The 22,271-nt window shown below is 43.2% G+C and overlaps 3 protein-coding genes and 1 non-coding gene across 4 annotated transcripts; 2 read left to right on the top strand and 2 right to left on the bottom strand.

The window, feature by feature from the left end:
* Window positions 1–1,884: 1,884 nt before the first annotated feature.
* Osi1 (Osiris 1) lies at window positions 1,885–3,330 on the bottom strand. Its single transcript, XM_017082625.4, has 3 exons — window positions 2,829–3,330; window positions 2,512–2,634; window positions 1,885–2,453 (listed from the first exon to the last, which is right to left on the bottom strand). Exons 1-3 carry the CDS (start codon window positions 3,217–3,219, stop codon window positions 2,041–2,043), a joined length of 927 nt encoding a protein of 308 aa, XP_016938114.4. The 5' UTR covers window positions 3,220–3,330; the 3' UTR covers window positions 1,885–2,040.
* Window positions 3,331–6,112: 2,782 nt separating this feature from the next.
* On the top strand, window positions 6,113–6,219 carry LOC118878088 (U6 spliceosomal RNA). Its single transcript, XR_005014648.1, has one exon. It is a non-coding gene; the product is annotated as a U6 spliceosomal RNA (small nuclear RNA).
* A 2,616-nt stretch (window positions 6,220–8,835) lies between these two features.
* Window positions 8,836–11,818, bottom strand: LOC108016024 (uncharacterized). The gene is made up of 5 exons (XM_017082619.4): window positions 11,570–11,818; window positions 11,029–11,367; window positions 10,474–10,896; window positions 10,076–10,228; window positions 8,836–10,013 (listed from the first exon to the last, which is right to left on the bottom strand). Exons 1-5 carry the CDS (start codon window positions 11,778–11,780, stop codon window positions 8,923–8,925), a joined length of 2,217 nt encoding a protein of 738 aa, XP_016938108.3. The 5' UTR covers window positions 11,781–11,818; the 3' UTR covers window positions 8,836–8,922.
* A 1,339-nt stretch (window positions 11,819–13,157) lies between these two features.
* On the top strand, window positions 13,158–21,245 carry LOC108016491 (glutaredoxin domain-containing cysteine-rich protein CG31559). The gene is made up of 2 exons (XM_036819265.3): window positions 13,158–14,512; window positions 19,966–21,245. Exons 1-2 carry the CDS (start codon window positions 13,646–13,648, stop codon window positions 20,437–20,439), a joined length of 1,341 nt encoding a protein of 446 aa, XP_036675160.3. The 5' UTR covers window positions 13,158–13,645; the 3' UTR covers window positions 20,440–21,245.
* The last annotated feature ends 1,026 nt before the right edge of the window (window positions 21,246–22,271 follow it).

Raw genomic sequence — 22,271 nt, 5'->3', positions numbered from 1 at the left:
ATATTTTCATTCTGCGCCAGCTGTTCGAGGGGAAGAGTTAGAAGGGCGTGTTTGCTTGCGGCATAAACAAAACGAAAAATATCACATAAATCTATATTGGAAGCCAATGTATCTCATTGTATTTGTCAGCTGAGAAATTATTCGTTGAAATTTATTAACTTATGAATCTATAATGTTAACAACAGAGATGACAATATTTTTATAACCGGTTCTCGTAAGTAAAAGGGTACATTAGATTTGCCGGAAAGCAATGTAAAGATTATTATAAAGTATTAATATTCTTGATCGAGCACTAAACTAGTTGATGTACTAGATCGACTATCTTTTTCGAAATGCCCTGGAACTTTGTTTTATTTGGAACAGAGTAACGGGTATCTCATTGTCGAGACACTCGTCTATAGCATATCTTCTTGTTTCTTTCTATATCTTACCAGAAACTAAAAGGCGCAGCCGTCTTAAATATGGGAGAATCCATAAACTTTGTAATCGCATTCTTCCCGGTTTTTGACACCCACCCTCCCTCATATAACCAAAGACAATCAAAATATTATATTTCTTTATTCGTTTTACTTATTATTCTAATTACAAAATACCAAAATATAAAGGCAAATTAAATGGCACCAACTAAGAAACCCTTATATTTTAGTAATCTTTGATTTTAATAATAAAATCGAATCATCTTTTCCTGAACCATTCGAAGCCTTTATTTAACATGCATTTAATTTTTTCCTCATCTTCATTGTTAAATGTACAAACATTATATAAATGAGTACTAGTACAAGCAAGTATAAAAAGTTCTGAGGCCACTTCAGTGAATTCCTAGTCCGCTCTTACTTTTTGTACGATGTTTGTTTGTTAAAAAACTGATAATTAAAATCTCCGAGTGGATTTCACGGAAGTTGCTAGACTTTCTGGCACAATTCGTTGTGAAATGAATTTATCTTAAACAAACACATAAAATTGTTATTTTCATATTTTTCAGCCATAGGTGCAAACGTAAGTTGGCCGTCATGTTCTTTCAGCATTGTTGTAAATTAATTCCATAATATGAAAGGTATCATAAAATCTAAAACTATTTTGATCATACATGCAGCACACTTTCTATTCCGCACCGGAAAGTTGCAAACATATTCTAGTGCTGGGCGTTAGTGAGCGTATTGATTCGGCCAAATTGAAATGGCTTCTCGGAAGGTAAATCCCCATTGTTTTGTAAACAAAGGCAATGGCTCTGATAAGAACCCGGGTAAACACGAGGGTCCATCGTCACTCTCACGTTTTGTTTTTATTTTTATGTGGTTGTTGGCCAGTGGTGTCTGTGGAAGTGCTTGTTTGCTTTCGTCATAAACAAATTGCTTTATGCTTTTACGGGAATGGGATGCCGTGGTTAATCCGAGAAGACAGTGGGGAAATTATCTCAGGACAGATCTATTAAACTTGTGACATCACATGCGTTTAAGATATTAATAAAACGTTGAAGGAAATAGTCCACAAATTAACTGCAAGTTTAGATTTGTATATGTTCGTCTAAAAGAAATATTTATGTTTTGACTGCGCGTTGTGTTGCCACTGCATCAATATTTTATTCACAAAACTGTCGACTGTTTATGTTAAATGAAAGTATATCGTTGCATCAAATATCCATATATTTGCGGTCGTAGCACATGTGTTATATGCTGTTGCATTCATATTTCATGTTCAAATCAGTGGTTTGTTTGTTTTAAAGCAACGTTTCCATGAAATTATTTGTGAAATAATTCCGATTTTGCTGATTTTAATCTTCCAAAATACTTTCTCTTCGTTTAAGCAACATGTTTTGAGTTTATTCGTTACCCATTATTCAAATTAAACAATTTAATAATATTTGACAAGAAAAATTAATGAAAACTCTGTTTCGTTCAGGTTTGCTCATTAAAAAAAATAAATACCTTTATTAGGATACAAATAGATTACCTAAGCTAGTTACGCTAGTACGACGACGACGAGAAACAATTTACTAGGTTTCGATTATGGTGGCACAAGTCCGTTTGGTTTCCGCGAACCCTACTGTAGTCGCTTGCTGATCGTGTCCAGGTGATTGTGACCGTGGTAGGCCTTACTCGTGGCCCAGTCCTTGCTGTAGCTGTTGGCCGCCAGCTCATGATTAGCCCCGGAACCGGAGCTGTAGGGATTGTACGAGCCGGAGTAGCTGCTGCTGCCCACGAACTGGGAGTAGTCCGAGGGCTCCGACTCGTACACGTGCGAGTGCGTTTGCACCAGGTGCGGGTGGATCTTGCACATGGTCTTGTACTTGAGGTAGTGGATCAGCCAGCCCACGCCGCCCACCAGCAGCACGTTCATGCCCAGCACGGCCGTCAGCATGCCCACTACGGCCATCTTCAGGTGGGCGATCTTCAGCAGGATGATGAGGGGCAAGATGATGAGCCACTTCTTCTTCTTGCGGGCCAATCGTGCCTCTAGGGAGTTGGTTTTGAGTTAGATCTGAATAGCAATTGGTAGTTGGTCAGGACCCACCAGATTCCTCCAGGACCCTCGCCCCGCTCTCGCCGTTCAGCCTCAACTGCAATCCGTGGTTGCGCCCGAAGGTCTCCGCCGCCCTCTTCAGGAACTTGAGAACCAGCGTCAGCTCGCTGTCACCTGCAAAGCAAACAGAAGCGGAGAAACGCAAGCCAGCGGCTATAAATCTTCTCTCAAATTCGAATTCGAATTAATCTACAGCCGGATGGGTGGTAAACATCCGCCGGGGGGCATCCACACGCTCTGGACACTGACCAGGCGCAGGTGATCAATTAGAGTCCGCCTGCAAACAACTTTCGACTGCGCGGACCCACCTTCCAAGCTCTTGGCGTCGTTGAACACGACCACCTCGTCGGCGGGCTCTCCCAACTGGACCAATCTCAGCCAGCGGCCCTTGTCCGCGGCCATGTCGCGTCCGTACTCGCTGGGGAAGAAGCCCATGCTGTTGGTGGCCAGCTTCCAGACGAGCTTGCTGGCCTTGTACTTGATGCAGGCCACCAAACTTCGGGTCTCGAAGCACTGCCGTTGGTTGCGCGCGATGAAGGGGTCGCTCTGGAGGAGGCTGGAGGATCCCGACGAAGCCGCCGATCTGGCCAGGGACTCCGCCAGCGAGACCTGTGGCAGGTGGGTGGTCTCCTCCTCCGCCTGGCTGTGGTGCAGCAGCACTAGCAGCAGCAGCGCCAGCACTATGCGACACAGCAGCATGTTTCTGACCGGGACTCCGCTTCGATTTCGATTTCAATACACAACACACTACTGGGATCACTGGGGCACCAACGCACGGCTGAGTGGACGAGTCGCAAATGGCAACCGAGAGGTGCTGGCTACTCCTTTTATCGCGCAGCCGCAACCGCAGGCCAACTCTACTGGTTTTCGCAGCTAATGCTCATGCACATGGAGCAGGCAGCTTGCAGCTTGCAGCTTGCAGCATGGGGCATGCACCGGAATAACAATTCCTGCTGCCACTGCCACTGCCGCTGAAACTTTCTGGGTCAGCGATCTGCTATGTGCGATCTGCCATTTGCGATCGACAACAAATCGATGGCAATGTCGCGGGATTATGAAGCTAATGTCGAACATAAGCAACCGCCAATTGACCGCGTTCCCGCTGCGTGTGAGCCGCGCTTGAGCCCCAATGAAAGCCGGGCATCGAAAGTGAATCGCTATCCGTGGAACGATACAATTACGATGGCCTGGCGCCAGTGGCACTGACTGCCAACGATGCCAATCAGAATAAGTGCAAATGTGCATTTATGCGATTTAAACTGGCCAGTGGCCAGCGAGCTGGTATTGCATCGTGCAATTTGCATATTTCTGTTTCCAGCCCGGTGAGTGAGCACTTGGACCTGGAGCTGGAGCTGGAGATGGAGCTGTGACCGTCTTAATTACCCGGCCACAGACGCGGGATGCGAAAGTTGTTGTTGTCCCGGGCAGAGAGATAGATTGCCCCTGTTGCATTGCCCCTGTTGCATTATTGACTAGTGAAAGTAACAATTGGCGCAGCTTGTCGACTCTTTTTCCTTTGCCCCAACACTTGGAATTCTCGAGCGGCCAACTGACAGAGCTCGCAGTGGGATTGATTGGTCTGCGGATGGCAGCTCGCTGTCTGTGGTCGCACTTAATGAGAATGAGGTAATCCGTATCGGATGAAGTGGCTCTGCTCCGAGCTAGAATCAATTGGCGGGCGCAGCTGCGAAGAAAGTTTTCGGCCTGCCGATCGCCAATTTCTTGTAAACATGTCTTTAAGCTAGCCTCGAAAATATTTGGCCGTCAAGCGACCAGCAATAATTACTCGAACCCACCCCACTTCCACCCCGATTTAATGGCTACATATTAAATCACGGGGAGCACGCAAGCGTGCGGGTATTCGGAGGATTTTAGATTTTGCCCCACAATCCGCAGCCTGAAACGACTTTTACGAGAAATTAGCAAAGGCGGCGAGAGGCTGAAACCGAAACCGACACTGAATTGCCCGGCAATAACCAAATCCGATCTGTCAAGATTTTTGGGCCATTTGGCTGATCGAGCAGGCGGCCGGATAGGCTTATGATTGTCTAAGTGCCAGTGGCCAGTGGCCAAGGAGAGTGGCCCCAACCAGACGGACCTGGGTCGTAAAGACGTGGTAATGGCCTTGACCAGTTTGATAGTGAAATTTCCGTTCAGGGGGCATCGGTCTGATTGGCTCAATACTGAAGTTTAAGTACTCAACTCTCCAGCAAGTGCCGATTCCTTGACCAACCTAATTGTTTTTTATTGAGATGGAACCAATTCACCTACAAATAACCAGATTCGGAACTTAAATATATTACCCTACTTAAGTGGCACTATAAAGTTAACAGCCTATAAATATTTAAGTTTAGTATTATATTTAATGGCAAACATAATTATTATCGTGGCATCTAAATGACTGCGGCTTGTGGGAGACTTTTAAACTTTTAATGGAGTTTTGGGCTCAGTTGCATGAAGAAAGTATAAATTAATTGAGAGATCAAAAATGTATTACGAAAGTGGAACGGTTTTATCTAAATTTGATGCACATTTTTCATCACCATTATATTCTGTCTGATACTAAATACCAAATTTTACCATACTCTGTCTTAATTTATTGAATGTTAAGTTTATTGACCTTCTCAATATTGCGATTTTTCAGTCGTACATTAATAAAATTAGTTTTCTAAATTTATGTAAGTCTCCATATAACTTGGAAAAGAAATTCAAAGCAGGTTACTAAAAAAACAAGGAAAACGCAAGGGTCAAGTGCCTCGACTATCAGATACCACTTACTCAGCTAAAGGGGTCGCAAGGGAGATGGACATATGTATATTACCACCAATACGACCTTTTTCAAGATTGCCAGACGCATCCCAGCGGCAATTACAATACTTGAGCATGTGGGCGTGATACAAATTTTAGCGTAATAAAAATTGCTTGCAACATTCTATCCCTTTTCTTCTCCTATTTTTTATATTTACCATTCTCGCTCATCTCTGTTCCTACTCTTTTGTGGAGCTAAAAAAAGCAATATTTTTGAATCCAGGCGCCATGTGTTCTTCCTCTTCATGAACATGAGTCATATTTTTCCTGATCTGGTAACACCAACCTCGATCTGGCAACGCTTGATTCTTTTAATTTCTGAGAAATTTTAAACAATGGTTTGTTTCTAGGAAAATCTTAATTTTTACAGAGACTAACGTTTTCTAACAGAAATGTTAAGATTTCTGTTAGATTTTGATCCATCTTAACATTTGAGAAAATTTAAAATATGGTTTGGGTCCACGCTTACGCATGACGGCAGTAGCGGCATCTTATATTACTCATGGGAACTAAGTCAGTAGCTTCTTGTTTCGGTCGACTTCCGCAAGAGGTCGCTAGAATCCTTATGTCTGTATAATGCATGTAAAATCGTGCACAAATCGAAATCTTACTCAATTATACATAAACCTGTACATGTAGAATTGGGCACCACCTACTAGGCTAAACAGGGAAGCATTTAAACACCACCGATAGAGGTCCCTAAGTGTGGCCTTGATTTGTATAATTCCCAACTGCTTTTTCTGCGTTTAGTTTGTATATATAGAGTCCTATACAATTCAATGTCGTTCTTGCTTCGGCAGAACATATACTAAAATTGGAACGATACAGAGAAGATTAGCATGGCCCCTGCGCAAGGATGACACGCAAAATCGTGAAGCGTTCCACATTTTTTTGCTAAAACGAAACCGATTTTATTCCTTAAATATCTTTTTGTTCTTCTACTTTCGCCATACTAGCATTAATAAGAAGAATTTTGCGGCGTCGCAAAACACAATCAAAACTGTTAATTTAATCTACAAGGAGAAGTTTTTTATAAATTATGGTTTTGAGAACATTTATGGTAACAATAATAGCAACATGTTTTGTGTTTCGGGAAAATACCCGTTGCTCATACAATAAAATAAATTTTTTTTTGTTTTGGAATCAGACTACTATGTTATATAGCTGACATAGAAACAGTCGGAAATATTCAGTTTTCTATTATATTCTCTTCTACTATGGAGTATAGCACTCTTTTAAGATTTCAGAATTTTAAATTTTGTTAAAAAAAAAAAATAACTATATTTATTTTCGTAGTCTTATTTGGGGTCAATGCACTACCGTGATCCGTTAATCAAATTACCAAACACCAGATGTTTTCTTCAAATAAAAAAACTGCGAATTACCTGTCTCAGGCCAGCCACTTCCTTCTCAGAAGGAGCTTATCGACTTTACTCCATTAAAATTAATTTATTACTACTGCGACGTAACAAGCGACAAGAGCGAGTGGTTAAAAAGGCAGGAAAAGTTTTGGCGGAACAATTAAAATATTTTACATGTAACAAGATAGTTAAACCAAAGATAATATAGACTTATATCTTATAGACATACTTATGTAAGTATGTAACAGGTAAATGGAAGTGTATTATTCTTTATCAGGATCATAAGCCGAGCCGATCCAGCCATGTCCGTCTGCCCACAACCGCCCAAAGCAGTGGTGCCCACAGTTTTAATGCTAGAATAGGCTAGAATTTTAACTGAAATGTATTGGTCTCGTCAATATCTGTCGATTGACCTAAAAAGTTTGCCACGCCCACTCTAACGCACACAAACGCCCATAACGCCTTAATTTGTCTGCCGCTCACATTACCATATATTGGAATCACGTATAGGTAGCGCTTTACAATTTTGCTTGGCTGCTTGTATACGAGTATGTCCATCTCCCTTTTGTTCCCTTTAGCTGAGTAACAGGTACCTAATAGTCGAGACACTCGACTATATTTTTGTTTCATTAGAAGCTGAATTGTTGCTTTGACAGCACGATTTAGACGACCATAAAATTAACTTACTTTTCTTAAAGTTGAGGCCACTAAATCCGAATTTCGGTGACGAATTTTAAAATTTTCTACTCATTTTTGCATCGTATGTCATTCTTTTATCGATGAAATGGCAAACCTTACTGAAAAAAGTCAAAATAGCGGGGAAAATATGGCGTCATTTGCTGTCCCTATTAAAAACCCCATTATATATATTCTTGATCAGGATCCGTCTGTCCGTACGAACGCAGTGATCCCGTAAACTATAAAGCTACAATATTAGGATAAGACGTGCAGATTCCATGGAATCTCTGAAGAGATTAAGATAAAACCAAAAACCACCCGAAACTGTGGGCATCATATGCCAAAAGGTTCCGAAAAAGAAATGCGAAAATGAGAAAATGTAAAATGACTTACCTCCCCAACCGGTTTTAAAATTGATTATAAGATTGTTGGTAATTGACTGGCTGCTTAGAGTAAGCGTGACCCTTCCACTCGGGTGAAGACTGAAAGAAAATGTGGTTTTGTAAAAAAAAAACTTTTTCTGAAAACCCGCAAACCCAAATCAAATGAAATCAATTTCACAATCCTACACAGAGAAAAACAAGAAAGATCGCTATTGTCGACGGTTACTCAGCTAAAGAGAGTGCGAGGGAGATGGAGACATGCATGCAGAAAATCGGCTGTTTAATCAGAACACTTTTACAAAATAATATAAAATGAAGTCGCTAGATATGTTTTAGCGCAATGGGCGTTTGCGGGTGTTACAGTTATTTGGGGCCGGTAGTGATAAATGTCCGAGGTTATTAGCCCAGTTTTGTTTTTACAGAAAATACGAATGTTCCGTTCAAAAGTTATTATTTGGGGCTTTCCAAAATGAAAATGTTAGTCACTTTGTTTGTGGGTTTGTATACAGAGAAAATAAAGACGTTCTCAAATTGTGTTCTCACTTTGAGGATGAACTGTGGACTTGGGGACTTTGTTGCTGTATTATCGATGCTCTATCGAGATAGATATTTTTGGTCTATTGCTCTACGACTTTTGGAAAAACTTTGCAATCGTCACGACCCCATACCTCATTATGAGATATTTTTGTTTAATTATTAATTTCTGCAAGGGCGTAAAAAATGATTGTTTTCCATAATATGGATTTAAGTCCCGCGATTTGAATAAATAATAAATGCTTATTTAAATACGACGATTTCTTAACGCTTTTCTTCACAGCTGTTTGCAAGCGCGATTGCACATGAAAACACCTCCGCTATACCCATCAAGTTAGCCATCAAAAAGCCCAGTGATCCTGATCATTAACTAAGAAGGTAAGACCAAGTAGTGTAGTCGCCAATAAGTACCTCCCAGCAATTTTTAAAAAAGGTGCTTTGCGGCTTGTATATCTTGATCTCCCTTGCGCTCCCTTTAGTTGATTAATGGGTATCTGATAGTTGGGTCACACTGCCTTGTTCAAGGTGTACTCAAAAAAAGAGAAATACAATTCTTAAATGTATAAAATTGTCGGTTTAATTTTGTAAGCTACTATAATTAACAACTTAAACTTAGTTCTTAGCAAAGGAATACGTAACTAAATGAGAACGTTTTGATTACTTCTAGCGCGTAACAATCGCATTATCAAAGAGTTCTTGTCGAGCCCGTAGATGGAAGTCTGACCACTGGACTCCGAGAATGACTCATCCACCGTGTAGTCCGCGTTCAGGGTGGTTGTGGCCAACTCGTCGGAGGCCACGGTGGTTGTCGACTCGCTGCCGGTGGTTTGACTGTTTAACTCCTCGGTTTCGGTGGTCGAAGAAGGTGTGGGCGTGGCAGCTGTGGTGCTGGAGTCAAAACTAGTGGTTGGCGGATCAGTTGTCTCCTCGGTATCGAAGGTGGAGTCTTCACTTGCCGTGTTCATTGAGGAAGAGGCAGTACTAACACTGCTGGGCCATTCAGTGGTCGATGGGTCGGTGGTGCTGGACGGCGCAGTGGTGCTTGGCACGGGTGTGGTTGAGGTGGAAGTGGTGCCCTCTTTGGTTGTCAGCATGAGCAGCAATTCATGGTCAGCATCTTCGTAAGCACTGGCGGCATTTCCGATGTCCAAATTTAAGAGCTCCGTGGATGCCAGGCTCAGAACGGCTGGTAGTTTGGCAGGTGGTGCCGCTGTGGTGGTGCTCGTTGAGCTGCTAACAGTGCTGGTGGTACTTGTCCCTTTTGTTGAGACAGTCCAGTGATAAGAAGGGTGTTTTTGGCCGTGCGTCTTCTTGAAGGATGTTGGCTTTTTTCCAAAGAATCCCTTGACATTATCGAGGGTTTTTCGCACCAGCCAGTTGTCATTGGAGGACCAGGAGGCGTCTTCATCGGTGCTGACCTGATTTGAGCCACTTGATACACTGTACCCCGAAAATCCCGCAGTGGCGAGCTCTATTTTGCGTATTTTGCGATTGTTAGCTTCTAGGGACGGCGATGTGGCCTTGATAGTTTTCTTCACTAGCTGACGAGGTTTGCTTGGTGCGAATGGAGTCTTTAGCACTGTTTTGGCAGATCGATTATGTAGTGCGGAGGTATTCTTTCCATATAAAACAGGTGGCACCAAAGGCAGTGGACGGCTAATCTCAGAGGAAATACCCTTGGCTTCCCCGCTGGTCTTTGGACACTCACCCTTGTGGGATATCTTCCAAACTGCAGGAAAGTTTGCATTAAATATAGACTATGAGATTTTAAAAAGTAACAATTTAGCTTACTGATTGTTGGATCCCTGCAGCGAACTCGCTCCAAATAGCACTCGTTGATTATTGTGTGCTTGATGCCATTGCGGGTGGCACAAATGGGCTGATACACAGTGGGGCAAGGCTTGTCACAGCGACGACAAGCTCCGTCGTGGGAAATGGTCCATGCTGTAGGAGTTAGAACTGTCATTAGAAAGTGCCTACATAGTCTGACAGAAACGAAAATGTATATATTTAAAAAAAACATCTATGATAGACTACAAAAGAAGTTCTACGCTGCTAAGCTCATCTGTGTAAATTCGTCCCAATAACAATACATTCTGCTGACTTATCTTAGAAAACTTTTTTCCACAGCTCGAACCTGTATCGAATAAATACATTTTCCTGCCACTGAATCTCCATTAAAGACTCACCGTTTCCGATTTGTTGGCTGTACTCCATCAGTTCGCAGACAGTGGAAAAGGTGCGGGTCTGACGACCCTTAAAGCTGCCGCAAACGGGCTCACTGCCGAAGACGCACGACTTCACGGGGATTCGACGCACCTTGGATTTCGGGGGGACCACCACGTAGGGCTTCCTGGCGGGCAGGGAGTAGCTCTTCTCCATGGCGCCCGTGTGGCTGATGAACTGCGTGTGGAAGGTCGAGGGGGCGTAGATCTGCACGGCGTCCTCCGGTATCTGGAAGTCTTCCGCCTGAGTGGACAACCTTCTGCCTTTGTGGCTCCGTTTGGTGCGTTCCGCATCCGACTTTGGCTTGGTCTTTGGCTTCTGCTTGCGACTGTGCTTCATCTTGGTGCTGTCCTCGCCACAGAGACCCTCGGAAACGATGCGCCAATCTGAGCACAGGAAAAGCACAGGAAATTGTTTTCAATCTTATCGCATTGCATTGGAAAATGGATATGGATATGAAGCCCATAAATATACCGAAAGTGGGAAGAGATCTTCGGGGTTGATTTAACAGTACTCACTTCTCTGGGTCTTGATGTTCTCGGCGTTCACTAGACACTCGTTGGAGAAGGTGGACTTGACTCCCGCGTACATGGCACAAACAGGACGATAGATCCTGGTGCAAGGTACGGGCACAGGTGCTTTCTGGCTGTTCTGGAGCAGTGTATTGGCCTTGGGACATACCCCCCACTGCTGGACCATCCAATCCGATCGGGAGAGACAAGCGGTTCGCATCATTTCGCAGCGACTTCTGAATGTCTTGCGCTCTCCACTCCGCGAGCTGATCCCACAAACGGGCTGATATCTTGAGCTACATTCAAACTCGCAGCTGGGAAAGCATAATCGGAGAGTCACATCATCTATAGGGGAATAATAAAATCATTAAAAAGTAGTTCTAATAAATTCATAGCTCTGTTCAGGTCAGGTTACTTTTGTAAATACCAGTACATTTTCAAAGTATTCAATTAAAGTAATTATATGATCATTTGTATAATAAATTTTTTCATAAACAAAAAAATTCTTGGTGAGTTCACGTATGTATCCCAATCCTAAACTACTTACATAGAGGGCCATTCATGAGGTTGCCCCGCTGGGCCTTTCGCAGGTCACACTCGTTGGCGAACAAGAAGTACATTCCATTTTCCCGACTCTGGGCGCACGCTGGAGTGTCATCATCCGAGCAGAGCATGCTCATCTGGTCGCGGGCAGCAGATGCCAGCATTACTTGTAGGGCTATTCCAAGACAGAGACCTATCACCTTTCGCCCAGCCATGTTCTTGCGGTTCTGAGACTGTTTCGAAACTCAATGCAACTCGAGATGCGACCCGGCCTTTTATAATGCCAGCAGTGGCACGCGTCGAAGTATGAAACATAGTTCATATGGCTCGATGACATTATCGGAGCCGAAATTCTGCAGACATCACATTGCGCGATAAACACGCTTGGCATCGGCGTTCTGACAAATTTGTCACAGTCGATAGATGATTCGATTGTACGAATTCGCTCTATTGATAGCGCCAATTAGATGCACCCAAAGTGCGGAGTGCAGACTCTGCGGCTACGTGATAATCGGTCGATTTCGGAAAAGCGGCGAGATAAGCTCCGAGTTGGCATTTGCATAGATTGTGCGGCGACAGCTTTATAGTTAGCATCTTTTCCGCCCGTCTCTAAGCTGATAATGCGCTCATCCTCTGCCAGTTTTCTGGCATAAATATAAATATATGTGTGCGGGGAAAATGCACAGCATAAATTCTTTTTCGGCCAACTCATGCCCAGCTGCCAGCCCATTTCCCCGACAACTGAATGAATTTTAGTAACGTATGCTATCTGTGCAGGAAGTTGTCCGAGATGCGGCGGATAAGCCCCCGATGACGGCGACTCATTCAATAAAAAATTCAGAAAATTGTCACGCTCACAGTGTTCAGACAGTCCGCAATATTAAGGGCTATTTTGCTTAATAATCGCTCACTTGGGTGCTTTAATCGCTGGAATTGTGTTTACGCAATATGTTTTCGATTTTATTTTTTAATTAGTCAGCCCAAAGATGGGAAAAGTAATTGTTCAAGATATTTGGTAAGGTCATGGCTTAAGTGTTGACCAGTTTATATTTATTTAGCTCCTATCATAAAAATGAATAGTTCAATTATACTAATCATTTTATTTTATTACAAATATTTCAAGCTTAAATTATAATTTTATGTTTTTCTTTACTTTGGGCGGGTTAAAGCCAATAGTATACATTTGAATTCCGTTAATGATTATTATTGAATGATTTACCTTTTAACACATGCAATTATTTTTTCTCAATGTTTGGCGAATGCTATTTGCCATAATGTATTGTAACCCTTTAAGACCAAGCATTCTGTTATTTATAGATTATCGAATGCTGCTGCCAAAAGCAATTAGGCAACCACCGCTAACCAAAAAAGTGGGTCAAGTAGGTCAAGTTCCGCCGATGATGGGACCTATAATTGAAATATTATTTAATAACCGCAGCGAAACAATAGGCGCTGCTGGAGTCTCCGCTAATTTGTGTTCTTACGGGTCCCCAACCTCGGCTCTCTAATCTGGACAGAAGATCGGGCCTGCTGTATTCGCCAGCTCCCAGTTGGCATCGCGTCACAGTCACGCGCAGGCGTCATGCCAACTTTGGCAGCTGCTGCTCCCCAGCTCGGTGGGCCAATTGCTAATTTTGTGAGGCGGCCAGAAACTTCTTCCCCGGCTAATGACAAACAATTTGAGCCCCAGCAACGGGTGCTAAAATTACAAGATCTAATAACGCGCGGCGGAGGTGCAATCTGGCCGAAAGAAAGCCCGATGGAGTTGCTGAATAGCGAAGAGAGCGCTGAATAGAGTGGCTCAAAGAGCCGGGAGAGAGTCGCGTGGAGCGATCGAAGGCCCGGTCTGGCCTACCGTCTTGGCCAGAAAAAGTCGGGCCAGTCTAACGACGAGATCTGAAGCATAAAGACATGCGACGTCTCGGGTGCAACGGCCGTCAGAGTCATTGAACGCTTGCATTTTCCTGGCCAAAACGGAAAAGCTTAAAACGCATCTCTTAAATTCGAGACAGTGGCAGCCGAAAGTCGGCTTACTCAATAAACTCTAGATAGACAAGTAAATAAATAGATAAACTGAAGAATGGTTCTGGTCACGCCCCCTGTGAGTAAGGGTGGAAACGCGGGCGGCTGCTTCATGGATCAGTATCAACAGTACTCGGCCCACTGTGAGACCGCGGACAGTGGCAATGGCAGTGACCTGGAGAGCACCGGAGTGCCCACCAAACCGGATGACAGCGAGGAGAGTGGCCCCTCGTCCCTGGGCAGCGACTCGATGCACGGGAGCAGCACGGAGTACGTAAGGCAGGCGGCCTCGCAGCCCAGTGGTCAGCGGCAGCGGCAGAAGTCCCTGAGGGTCCTGGGCGCCCTGCTGCCCGACAGCCTGCTCAGGGACATTCGCGACCGGAGGAGCACCGAGTACGTAGTGACCTTCTCCCAGACGGAGGAGGAGGAAAAGATCCCGATACCAGACAAGATCCCGGAGAAACCCAGTCCATTTCGACTGGCCCGCGAGTCGCTGAGCGAGGAGAAAATCGAGGAGCTCCGGGCCGCCGTGGAGCGGGCCAACTTTGTGCAAACCGGTGAGGAGCCACTGGACAGCATCGACGCCACCTCGCTGTCTCTGCCAGCCAGCAGCAACATCGGCGGACACCGCAGCAACATCAGCTACAAGTATGCAGACGACCAATACTACAGCTTTCACATTAACGAGCACGAGAACTTCGGCGGGTTCTCGAGAAACAGAGACGAGGTGGACGAGGCAGGGTCCGAGAGCGGGATCCTAACGGAACAGCAAGACCTCTTCGCCGGCTACCGGGATGTGCGATGTGGGGCCAGTTCCACACAGTCCACCATCAGGTCCGCCAAGGGAACGGTGCGGGGCGTCAAGAACCGTGTGCGCAATGGAATAGCCACGTTCTTGCAGCTCCAGCAGCAGCCCAATGCCAAGGTGAGTGCCGGGATCAAGATGGGATGGGATAATGGGATGGGATGGGATGGGTATTCCATGGTTCAGGTCGAAGAGGCATTGCCAATCAGCTGCGTACTTCTTTTACCGGTTTGAATAAATACAGTCATGAACTTATTTTCATGCAATCGTTACGCACTGCATTTTATTGAGACACTGAAATCATACATGCTCTTACACCTCTAGTCAGCTGAATAATATATCTGAATTCCACAATCTCAATAAACATTTTGTAAGCATTCCATTACAACATTTTTATAGGGATTGGCATTTTATGGAATGGCAATGGAATCAAATAAAGTTGCACTGTATTCTATTATGGTTATTAGTAGTTATGTTTAAAATTCATAGTGATTTTCAAGAGTCAAGTAAAAGTTGGTTAGACATTGCTTTATAGAAAGATACACATTAGTTCTCTTTAAAATTAAATTTTTGTGAAACTTGTTTATCACATGAGATTTAAATTGGTAAAGAAGTCAGTATATCTACTGGAAGCCCTTTATTAGTCAAAAAATGACAATTTTAATAACTTATAAATTTAGGCACTAGAAACGGTTATAAAAATGTTTTTCAAAAAAATAATCGTGACTTTGTTTGATATTATTATTTGATAATAGCTTAAAGTTGTGGGCTACGGAATTTTGTTAAAGCATAGCTAGAAAACTTAAAAAGTTTCAAAAACCTTACGATTTTGGAGGACTGCGCTTTACTTTCAGCTTCAGTTTTAGTTATGAATTCCGATATAAATATTATCCTATCGATGGTTATTTAGTTCTGCTGTATTTGTTTATTATCAAAAAATATAAAAGCCATGAAATGCATGAACAAATCAGCAGATATAGGAAATCAATTAATACTCGTACATGTTTCTTTATAAAAATTAAGCTGTAGTTACTTTATTATATATTTTTATTTAGTTGCAAATAAGTTCCAAGTTGAGCGCATAGTTGTGGTCAGCTGTAGTTATGAGTTCCGATATGAATATTCAGTTATCGATGGTTACTCAGTTCCCACGCTGTTGGGCGTCGGCAGAGGCTTCCAGTGGCGTTGAGTCACCTGCTCGCCCAAATTATGCAATTGGCTCGGTGCGAGCATCTTGCCAATTGTCTGCACCTCGGCATTTCTGCTGGCTGAAATGGAGAAAGTGCTGGCCAACAATTGAGGCGGCCGATGTGTGGCTGCGGCTTTTCAATATCTTTCACATTTCGTATTTCGTATTTCGTATTGCCCGTAATCTAATGAACTGCCAGTGGCTCCCCGGCCCGCGACAGCCCCCGCCCGAGAAACCAGCTGCGCTTTCAGCGTCTTCGCCGGTTTCTTCTTCAATTATAATGGAAACCGTTAAGTGGCTTATTTTGTCTCCGTCGATGTCGTTTTGTATGCGCTTAGCGCGCGTTTACAACTTGCCCAGATAGCCAGATAGCCAGATATCTCCCTGGCCAAAGTCGGGTTTGTTTTTGGCCTTTCGTTCCCAGAGACATGTAGCCTGGGTGCGGGATTGACACGACTAATCGCAGTTAATGTCGGGCAGTTGGGGAGCTGGAAAACAAATAAAAAGAACAGCTAATTCCGCGGAGACAATGGGGCTGAGTGGAATTGTCATCGTAAAAGCGCGGCTGGTAATAGTTTCTTTTTCCGAGGCGTGTTCTCGGAACTAGTTTTGCATAAAGAGATCTTTGATCTCTGATGGGGCTCATTAATTCACTTGATAAATCAATATCACCCCAATGATTTATGATCGTTGGCTGGAAGAGCTTTCTAGTATTTTGGTTTAAAGTCTTCGCTTTGGAACGCCTTCCTTAAAATTGTTTGATAAATCTATTGAATATTCAGTTCTCTGACTTAGAGTTGATATTTTGGAGAGTGACAGTATTCTCATTAAGAAGTGTTAAAAATAAACTAGACAATTTGTGAATTAAGACTTCTAATAAGTCTGGGGAATCTTTAGGACCTTTCCAGTAACTTAATATTTTGTAATCTGAGCCTCAAGCTTTTGTTTATTATTATACCCATGCCAGATGTTGATTTATGATCATTGGTTCGCAGAGCTTTCTAGCACATTGGTTACGTCTTCACAGTCTCTGTCAAAAATCAAACTAATTTCCTGTTTTAATGTCGCAAATTATCTGAATTGCCGCCATTAGGAATTCCCCTTCCCAAATCGCAGCTCCTATTAGGGTTTAGTAGTTGTTATTGATTTCGAGTCTTTCCACACCGAACGCCATTTAGGATCGGAAACCTGTCCCCATTTGATGGATTATAGCTCAATCGCTTTTCCGCCCATTTAGGCGCTTTTCTCCCGTTTTACCTTTATCAACCGTGACGGGAGTAGAAATCTTTTCTACTCCATATACACACTTCTGGTCGGGTATGATATTGTTTTTATGCTTTTTAACTTTTATGTGAGATTTCCCTTTATCTAATTTAATGAGCAGATTTTAGATCACATTAATTGTTTTGTTTGCGTCTCGGGCTGCGACTCGCTAGCTTTTCACTTTCTGAATCAGAGTCTGAACCTGATGAATTGATGGAATGATAGCTGGCTCGCCGGACTAGAAACAACGGATCGGCATAACTTAAGTGGCTGCTAACTGAATAGAAATGTTTTATGGCCTTATAGCGGCTCGCATGCAAATGAGAAGCAGCCGAGCCCGGCCCACAATGAGGAAAGTGAGATGCTGAGGCGGCTAATTACAATGCAGCCGGTATGCAGAGTAGTAAAAACCGAAAGTGAATAGGCGGGCTGGCATTGTCTTGGCCTTTTCTTCGGCCCTTTTCAGCGCACTGCTGCCAGCCATAATTAAAGCGCTCACCGAATTTTCGATGGCCAATTGGCTTGCCACAAATCAACAGTTCAGATGGCCAGTTCGGAAAACCCACAAATCACTTTGTCACCTTCGAGAAGCATCAGCGATATCTGCTGGCTCGGCATTAGCCTCCATCTCGGAGTTGATGTTGCTGTTGATGTTGATGTTGCTGTTGCCCAACTCTTCGATTGCCAATCACTACACCGCTGGCTCTTGGCCATACAAGTGACCTGCTTTCTCTTTTGTCCACTTATATGTAGCAGTTGCTGCTGCGCTGCTGCTGTTGCTGCCGTGATGTTGCTGCTGCTGCTGTGCTGTTGCTGCTGCTCGCGTTCATGTCGCCGCTGTGACAAAAGTCGCGCTGAGGTCAACCGTGCAAATCACGTGTGGCAATTGTTAATTGCCCCGTGTTTATGTTTTCGGCAATGCAAATTATCAGCTCGAGCTGACATTGAACCACTGACGGATGGGAGGCCACCTCCACCACCGCTTGGTGGTTTATTACCCCGGCTGCGGGGCTTTTCTTTTCGCCAGAAGACAATCGGTGGAATTGAATTGGAAAAACAGCTCGACGACGTTCACTTAGAGCTTGAGTTGACTTTCCATTTGACCGCAGCTCGCTGTGTTTGTTTGTCTGCCAGCTTGTTTATTGTCGATTTGGTTCGTGCTGCGTGGCTTTGAACTTTTTCCTCAGTTTTGTCGTGAAATATTTTTCTCGCTTTTGTCGTTTATCGTTGACAACGGCACTTGCAGCTGCATCTCTTTCGGAATGCTGTCTCCGTCTCTTTCTCTGTCTCCGTGCATTTTCCATTTTCCATTTCCCTGCCTCCGCCAGCTTATTAATTTTCTGTCTTTCTATTGCAATGCAAATTCTCGTCTCACCGGTTTCAGGAGGCTTCAGTCCCGTACACACAAAATAACTAAGTAATCACCAATTTTTATGTAAGCACAAGAGTGTTGTAAGCCCGCCCTCCAAATACTTTTGACCAAGAAATGGCTTTATTTACAAACACCATGAATACATTACCACAATTTGATGTGATGTTTCAATCGTATTGATAGGCGGCTTAACTTGGTTATATTTTGTTTCCTACTTAAACTAAAAGAATATTAAACTCATTGTTTTTATAGTTTTTTTTTTCAAAAAGGTTCATATATGTAAATAAAGAGGAGGGTCTCTTAAAAGTATTAAGAAGTGTTAGAACACTGATTTCATTCAGTTGTGTAGTTAAAAACTAAATATTCGTTTTAATACAAAATGCTACATTGATTTTTAATACTTAACAAATAACTATAGTATAGGACAAACCTTTTCTTTCTGTGTACGAAATGCATCTCCACGGTTCATTGATACCTGAGTCGTTTCGCAGGTGGGGGAACCGGGATCAGATCGGATTGCTTCGGTTCGGCTTGGTTCATTAGCCAAAGCAGACGCCACCAAAGTTGGCCAACTAACGGAAATGTTAATTGTCAAATGAAATGAGCGAGCCCCAGCTGCGAACCGGTTCGATCTTACAAAATAAGACATCATAAATTGTCGGGAAAGCATTCCAGGTTTCCATTGTGCCGCCATCTAACTCGGACTCTGGTTGTGGCCACGTCGATTGCCTAGCAGTTTTCCTATTATTGCTTAATTGAATTGATTAATAGGACTTTGAGTGACATGCAGAGTTGCTTGGTTACGTGACGCTGAGCTGCGAGCTAATGAACTCGAAGCCTGGCAGAGAGAGGCTTTGGCTTGGCTTTCCACCAGCCGCAGATCGAGATGCAATTTCCAACCAGTTTCAGGCTCCCGAATTCCAACGCCCCTTGTGGGCTTTTGGCCAAGACCTGATTCTAGCTCCATGCACTGCCTTTCAAGTTTGGGTTCCCAATCCGCACAGAAAATAAAACATTCCAATCTCAGTGGAAATTAAGGACATTGTCGAATTCGATCATTAATTTTGCTCAACACGTTCAGCAACGGGTTTTACATTAAGCAACATCATTATTTATTCAACAATATGAAAGCTATAAAATAAACAAATCCAATTATGTCGGAAATAAAAATCAAGGCAATGAAAAATCATTGCTTTGCTTTTCTGCTGTTCGGAATAATTAGTATATTGCTTAGCATAATATTGGTAAAGTATTTAAATAATAGTGAATTGGTTATTAAATAAATTTAAAAGAATCAGGAATCCAGTTTGTTGTTTATGAATTGAGAATCTATTTATAATAAGATATAGGAATAACTGCTTTATCCAATGCCAACATTTTCATCACAAAACTTTAAAAATAGAACTCGAATGCAATGGTTAACCGTGTGTGCACAAAGCAAACTCAACCGTATAATATGGGGCTTCGAGTGCTCAAATCTCTATTGATTCGGTGTTACGCCTGCAGAGCGGCTTCCGCGTCGCCTTTGTCTGCGGTTGGCCTTCATCCTCGGTCGGTGGAGACCCAATTTGGCATTGCCATTCTTGCCTGACCATGACAGACTTCGAAATCCGCGCTCTGTGGCGAATGGCGCGCCAATTTCCAGTTTTCGGTGGCCTGCTTTTCAGCATTTCAGCCCGCTGCCGTCAAACCAGAACTCGAACTAATCTCCGATCTGCTTTTCGCCTTTCCCCCACTCTCGCCCCACAGAACTTCAAGGAGAAAGACCTCGGGAAGGTGGTGCTGTACACCACCAGCATGGGCATCATCCGCGAGACCTACACGAAGTGCGCCAACGTGAAGCAGATCCTGCGCACCCTGCTGGTCAAGTTCGAGGAGCGGGACGTGTTCATGAGCGTGGAGTACCAGGCGGAGATGCGCCAGCGGATGCGGAGCGGCCAGGTGCGGGTGCCGCAGCTCTACGTGGAGGGCCAGCACATCGGGGACGCCGAGACCGTGGAGCGGCTGAACGAGTCCGGCGAGCTGCGGCAGCTGCTCAAGCCCTACAAGTCCATGGCCAGCACCTTCACCTGCCAGACCTGCGGCGGCTACCGCCTGCTGCCCTGCCCCTCCTGCAACGGCTCCAAGAAGTCCGTGCACCGCAACCACTTCACGGCCGAGTTCGTCGCCCTCAAGTGCATGAACTGCGACGAGGTGGGCCTGGTCAAGTGCCACAGCTGTTGAGGCCCGTAGTCGTAAGCCCAGTTAGTCTTAGCCCCTAGTACCCGTTCGGAATATGCTAGCCTAAGTAGTAAATAGATAGAACGTACAAGGGCTTGTGTTTTTATTCGCATGGGAGGAAAACGGGACATTTAAATTTCAACTAATACAATTGGCTTTCTATTTTGAACGCAGAACTTTTTTATTAGAAATGTAGCACTTAAAAACATAACTCGTTATAGGTATAAATATTTTAGTATTTTTCGGAATGTTCTAACCATGCGCGGATCCACGGGGGATATGGAGGATAGATCCCCCACTTGCGGTAAAAAGTATATGTAATATGTATTTTATTCCAAATTTTTGATATCTACTCAACACATTTGTTTATTGCCCCCTCCCCACAACCAAATTCGGGATCCGCCACTGGTTCTAACCTTGGTAGTTAAACAGAAAAGCGGCTCAGTGTAAGTATTTGTGGGATGGGAATTATGGGTTAATCTTTAATCATTAGTTAGTTATTTTAAAGGCATTTATTTTTCTGTTTATATGAATCACAACTTTTATTATACACCTTAAAAAATAATTAATAAATAATATCTCCTAGCTCAGTTTATAAACTTCGCTTTGTAAATTTTATTAAGTATAAGTGCAATAAAAATATGCCTATATAAGTAGTCAATAGTTCGAAAACTTAAACAAACTACGATTTTTAAATAACCCAATGAGGATATGTAAGCCTAGTGAGTAACTATGTTTAAGTCCAAATGTTAAGATAGTGTAACCATCAACAGCTCTAAGAATTCAGCAATAAATATAAAGTCAACGAAGGAGGCACTACGTCTTCATCAGTTCTTTTGTGCGCCAGAGGGGGGATAATGAATATTCCGGGTGGCCAAAATATTGGTCGAACCAATGAAACATTGCCCCAAGAACAATACAATATTTGCATGCAAATAAATAGTTTGCCTGAAGTGCAGAGCATATATTTCAGATGCAATTAAACCAGTTTAGCGCTTTAATTTTTCATTAATTTGCAATTGGACCGCAAAGTATGCAAGGCCTAATGCCGCTTTTGCGTTCAATTAAATGCTGCAGGCTCTCGAATGCTTGGCGGGGCTTAAAATTAATTTAGATATTTGTTGATTGCATTGCATACTTTTTGGCAGCCGTGCATTAGGGTTGCCAGCCCACTTTAAAGAGCAGAACCCAACCCACGGTGATTATTCCAGTTATGATCGCTCGCCCAAAATGACCTTTTATTACCACATCACCCGGACCATTGCTCTTCTGCCTTCTGTGGAAGTGACTTACTGCCCAAGTAAAGCAAAGGAGCAGAGCAGCCAAAACTATGCCACCGCAGAGCTGGCCAAGACAAAGAGTATATATTTCAGGAAATAGTTAAATGTTATAGGGGGCAGGGGCCTACGTCTACATGCACATGAACGCTGTAGCAATGATTGCTTTCCACTTCGGTCCTCAGCCTCTGGCTCATGCATCTATTCTGCCGAAAGTGCACTGAGAAAAAATACGAGGTCAAGGGGATTTTTTCAAGGTTGGGAGTTTGTGTTTCACTTTCATAGAAATATAAAATTTCTTAATTTTTGAAAATGTAATATTCCGAAGAGGCAGTAACAGATGGTTAATCCTAAGAAAAAAAAATAAATTCTAAAATGTTAGGAGTCAGTATAAAATAACGAGGAAGAGTATATTAATTAGGAATTTTGGTATATACCTTAAATATAGTGTTTCGGAAATGTTACGAGAAATATCAATAAAGTCAAGAAATGTATTCTTAGTATCAATCTTGCAATTTAACGTAAGCATATTATTGAACATATCAAATAAAAGCAATT

The sequence above is a fragment of the Drosophila suzukii genome, chromosome 3, assembly GCF_043229965.1.
Source record: "Drosophila suzukii chromosome 3, CBGP_Dsuzu_IsoJpt1.0, whole genome shotgun sequence".
Classification (NCBI taxonomy): Eukaryota; Metazoa; Arthropoda; class Insecta; order Diptera; family Drosophilidae; genus Drosophila; species Drosophila suzukii.
Note: the sequence above shows the minus strand (reverse complement) of the source record. Positions and strands in the feature narration are given on the sequence as shown.

Excerpts from the sequence above, each read along its gene's own strand:
- Osi1 (XM_017082625.4), bottom strand. The coding sequence starts at position 3,219 with ATGCTGCTGTGTCGCATAGTGCTGGCGCTGCTGCTGCTAGTGCTGCTG. Across the intron at positions 2,635-2,828 it reads CGACGCCAAGAGCTTGGAAG|GTGACAGCGAGCTGACGCTG; the intron begins GTGGGTCCGCGC and ends TTTGCTTTGCAG. Across the intron at positions 2,454-2,511 it reads GAGGGTCCTGGAGGAATCTG|AGGCACGATTGGCCCGCAAG; the intron begins GTGGGTCCTGAC and ends CCAACTCCCTAG.
- LOC108016024 (XM_017082619.4), bottom strand. The coding sequence starts at position 11,780 with ATGGCTGGGCGAAAGGTGATAGGTCTCTGTCTTGGAATAGCCCTACAA. Across the intron at positions 11,368-11,569 it reads CCTCATGAATGGCCCTCTAT|ATGATGTGACTCTCCGATTA; the intron begins GTAAGTAGTTTA and ends ATTCCCCTATAG. Across the intron at positions 10,229-10,473 it reads CAGCCAACAAATCGGAAACG|CATGGACCATTTCCCACGAC; the intron begins GTGAGTCTTTAA and ends TAACTCCTACAG.
- LOC108016491 (XM_036819265.3), top strand. The coding sequence starts at position 13,646 with ATGGTTCTGGTCACGCCCCCTGTGAGTAAGGGTGGAAACGCGGGCGGC. Across the intron at positions 14,513-19,965 it reads AGCAGCAGCCCAATGCCAAG|AACTTCAAGGAGAAAGACCT; the intron begins GTGAGTGCCGGG and ends CTCGCCCCACAG.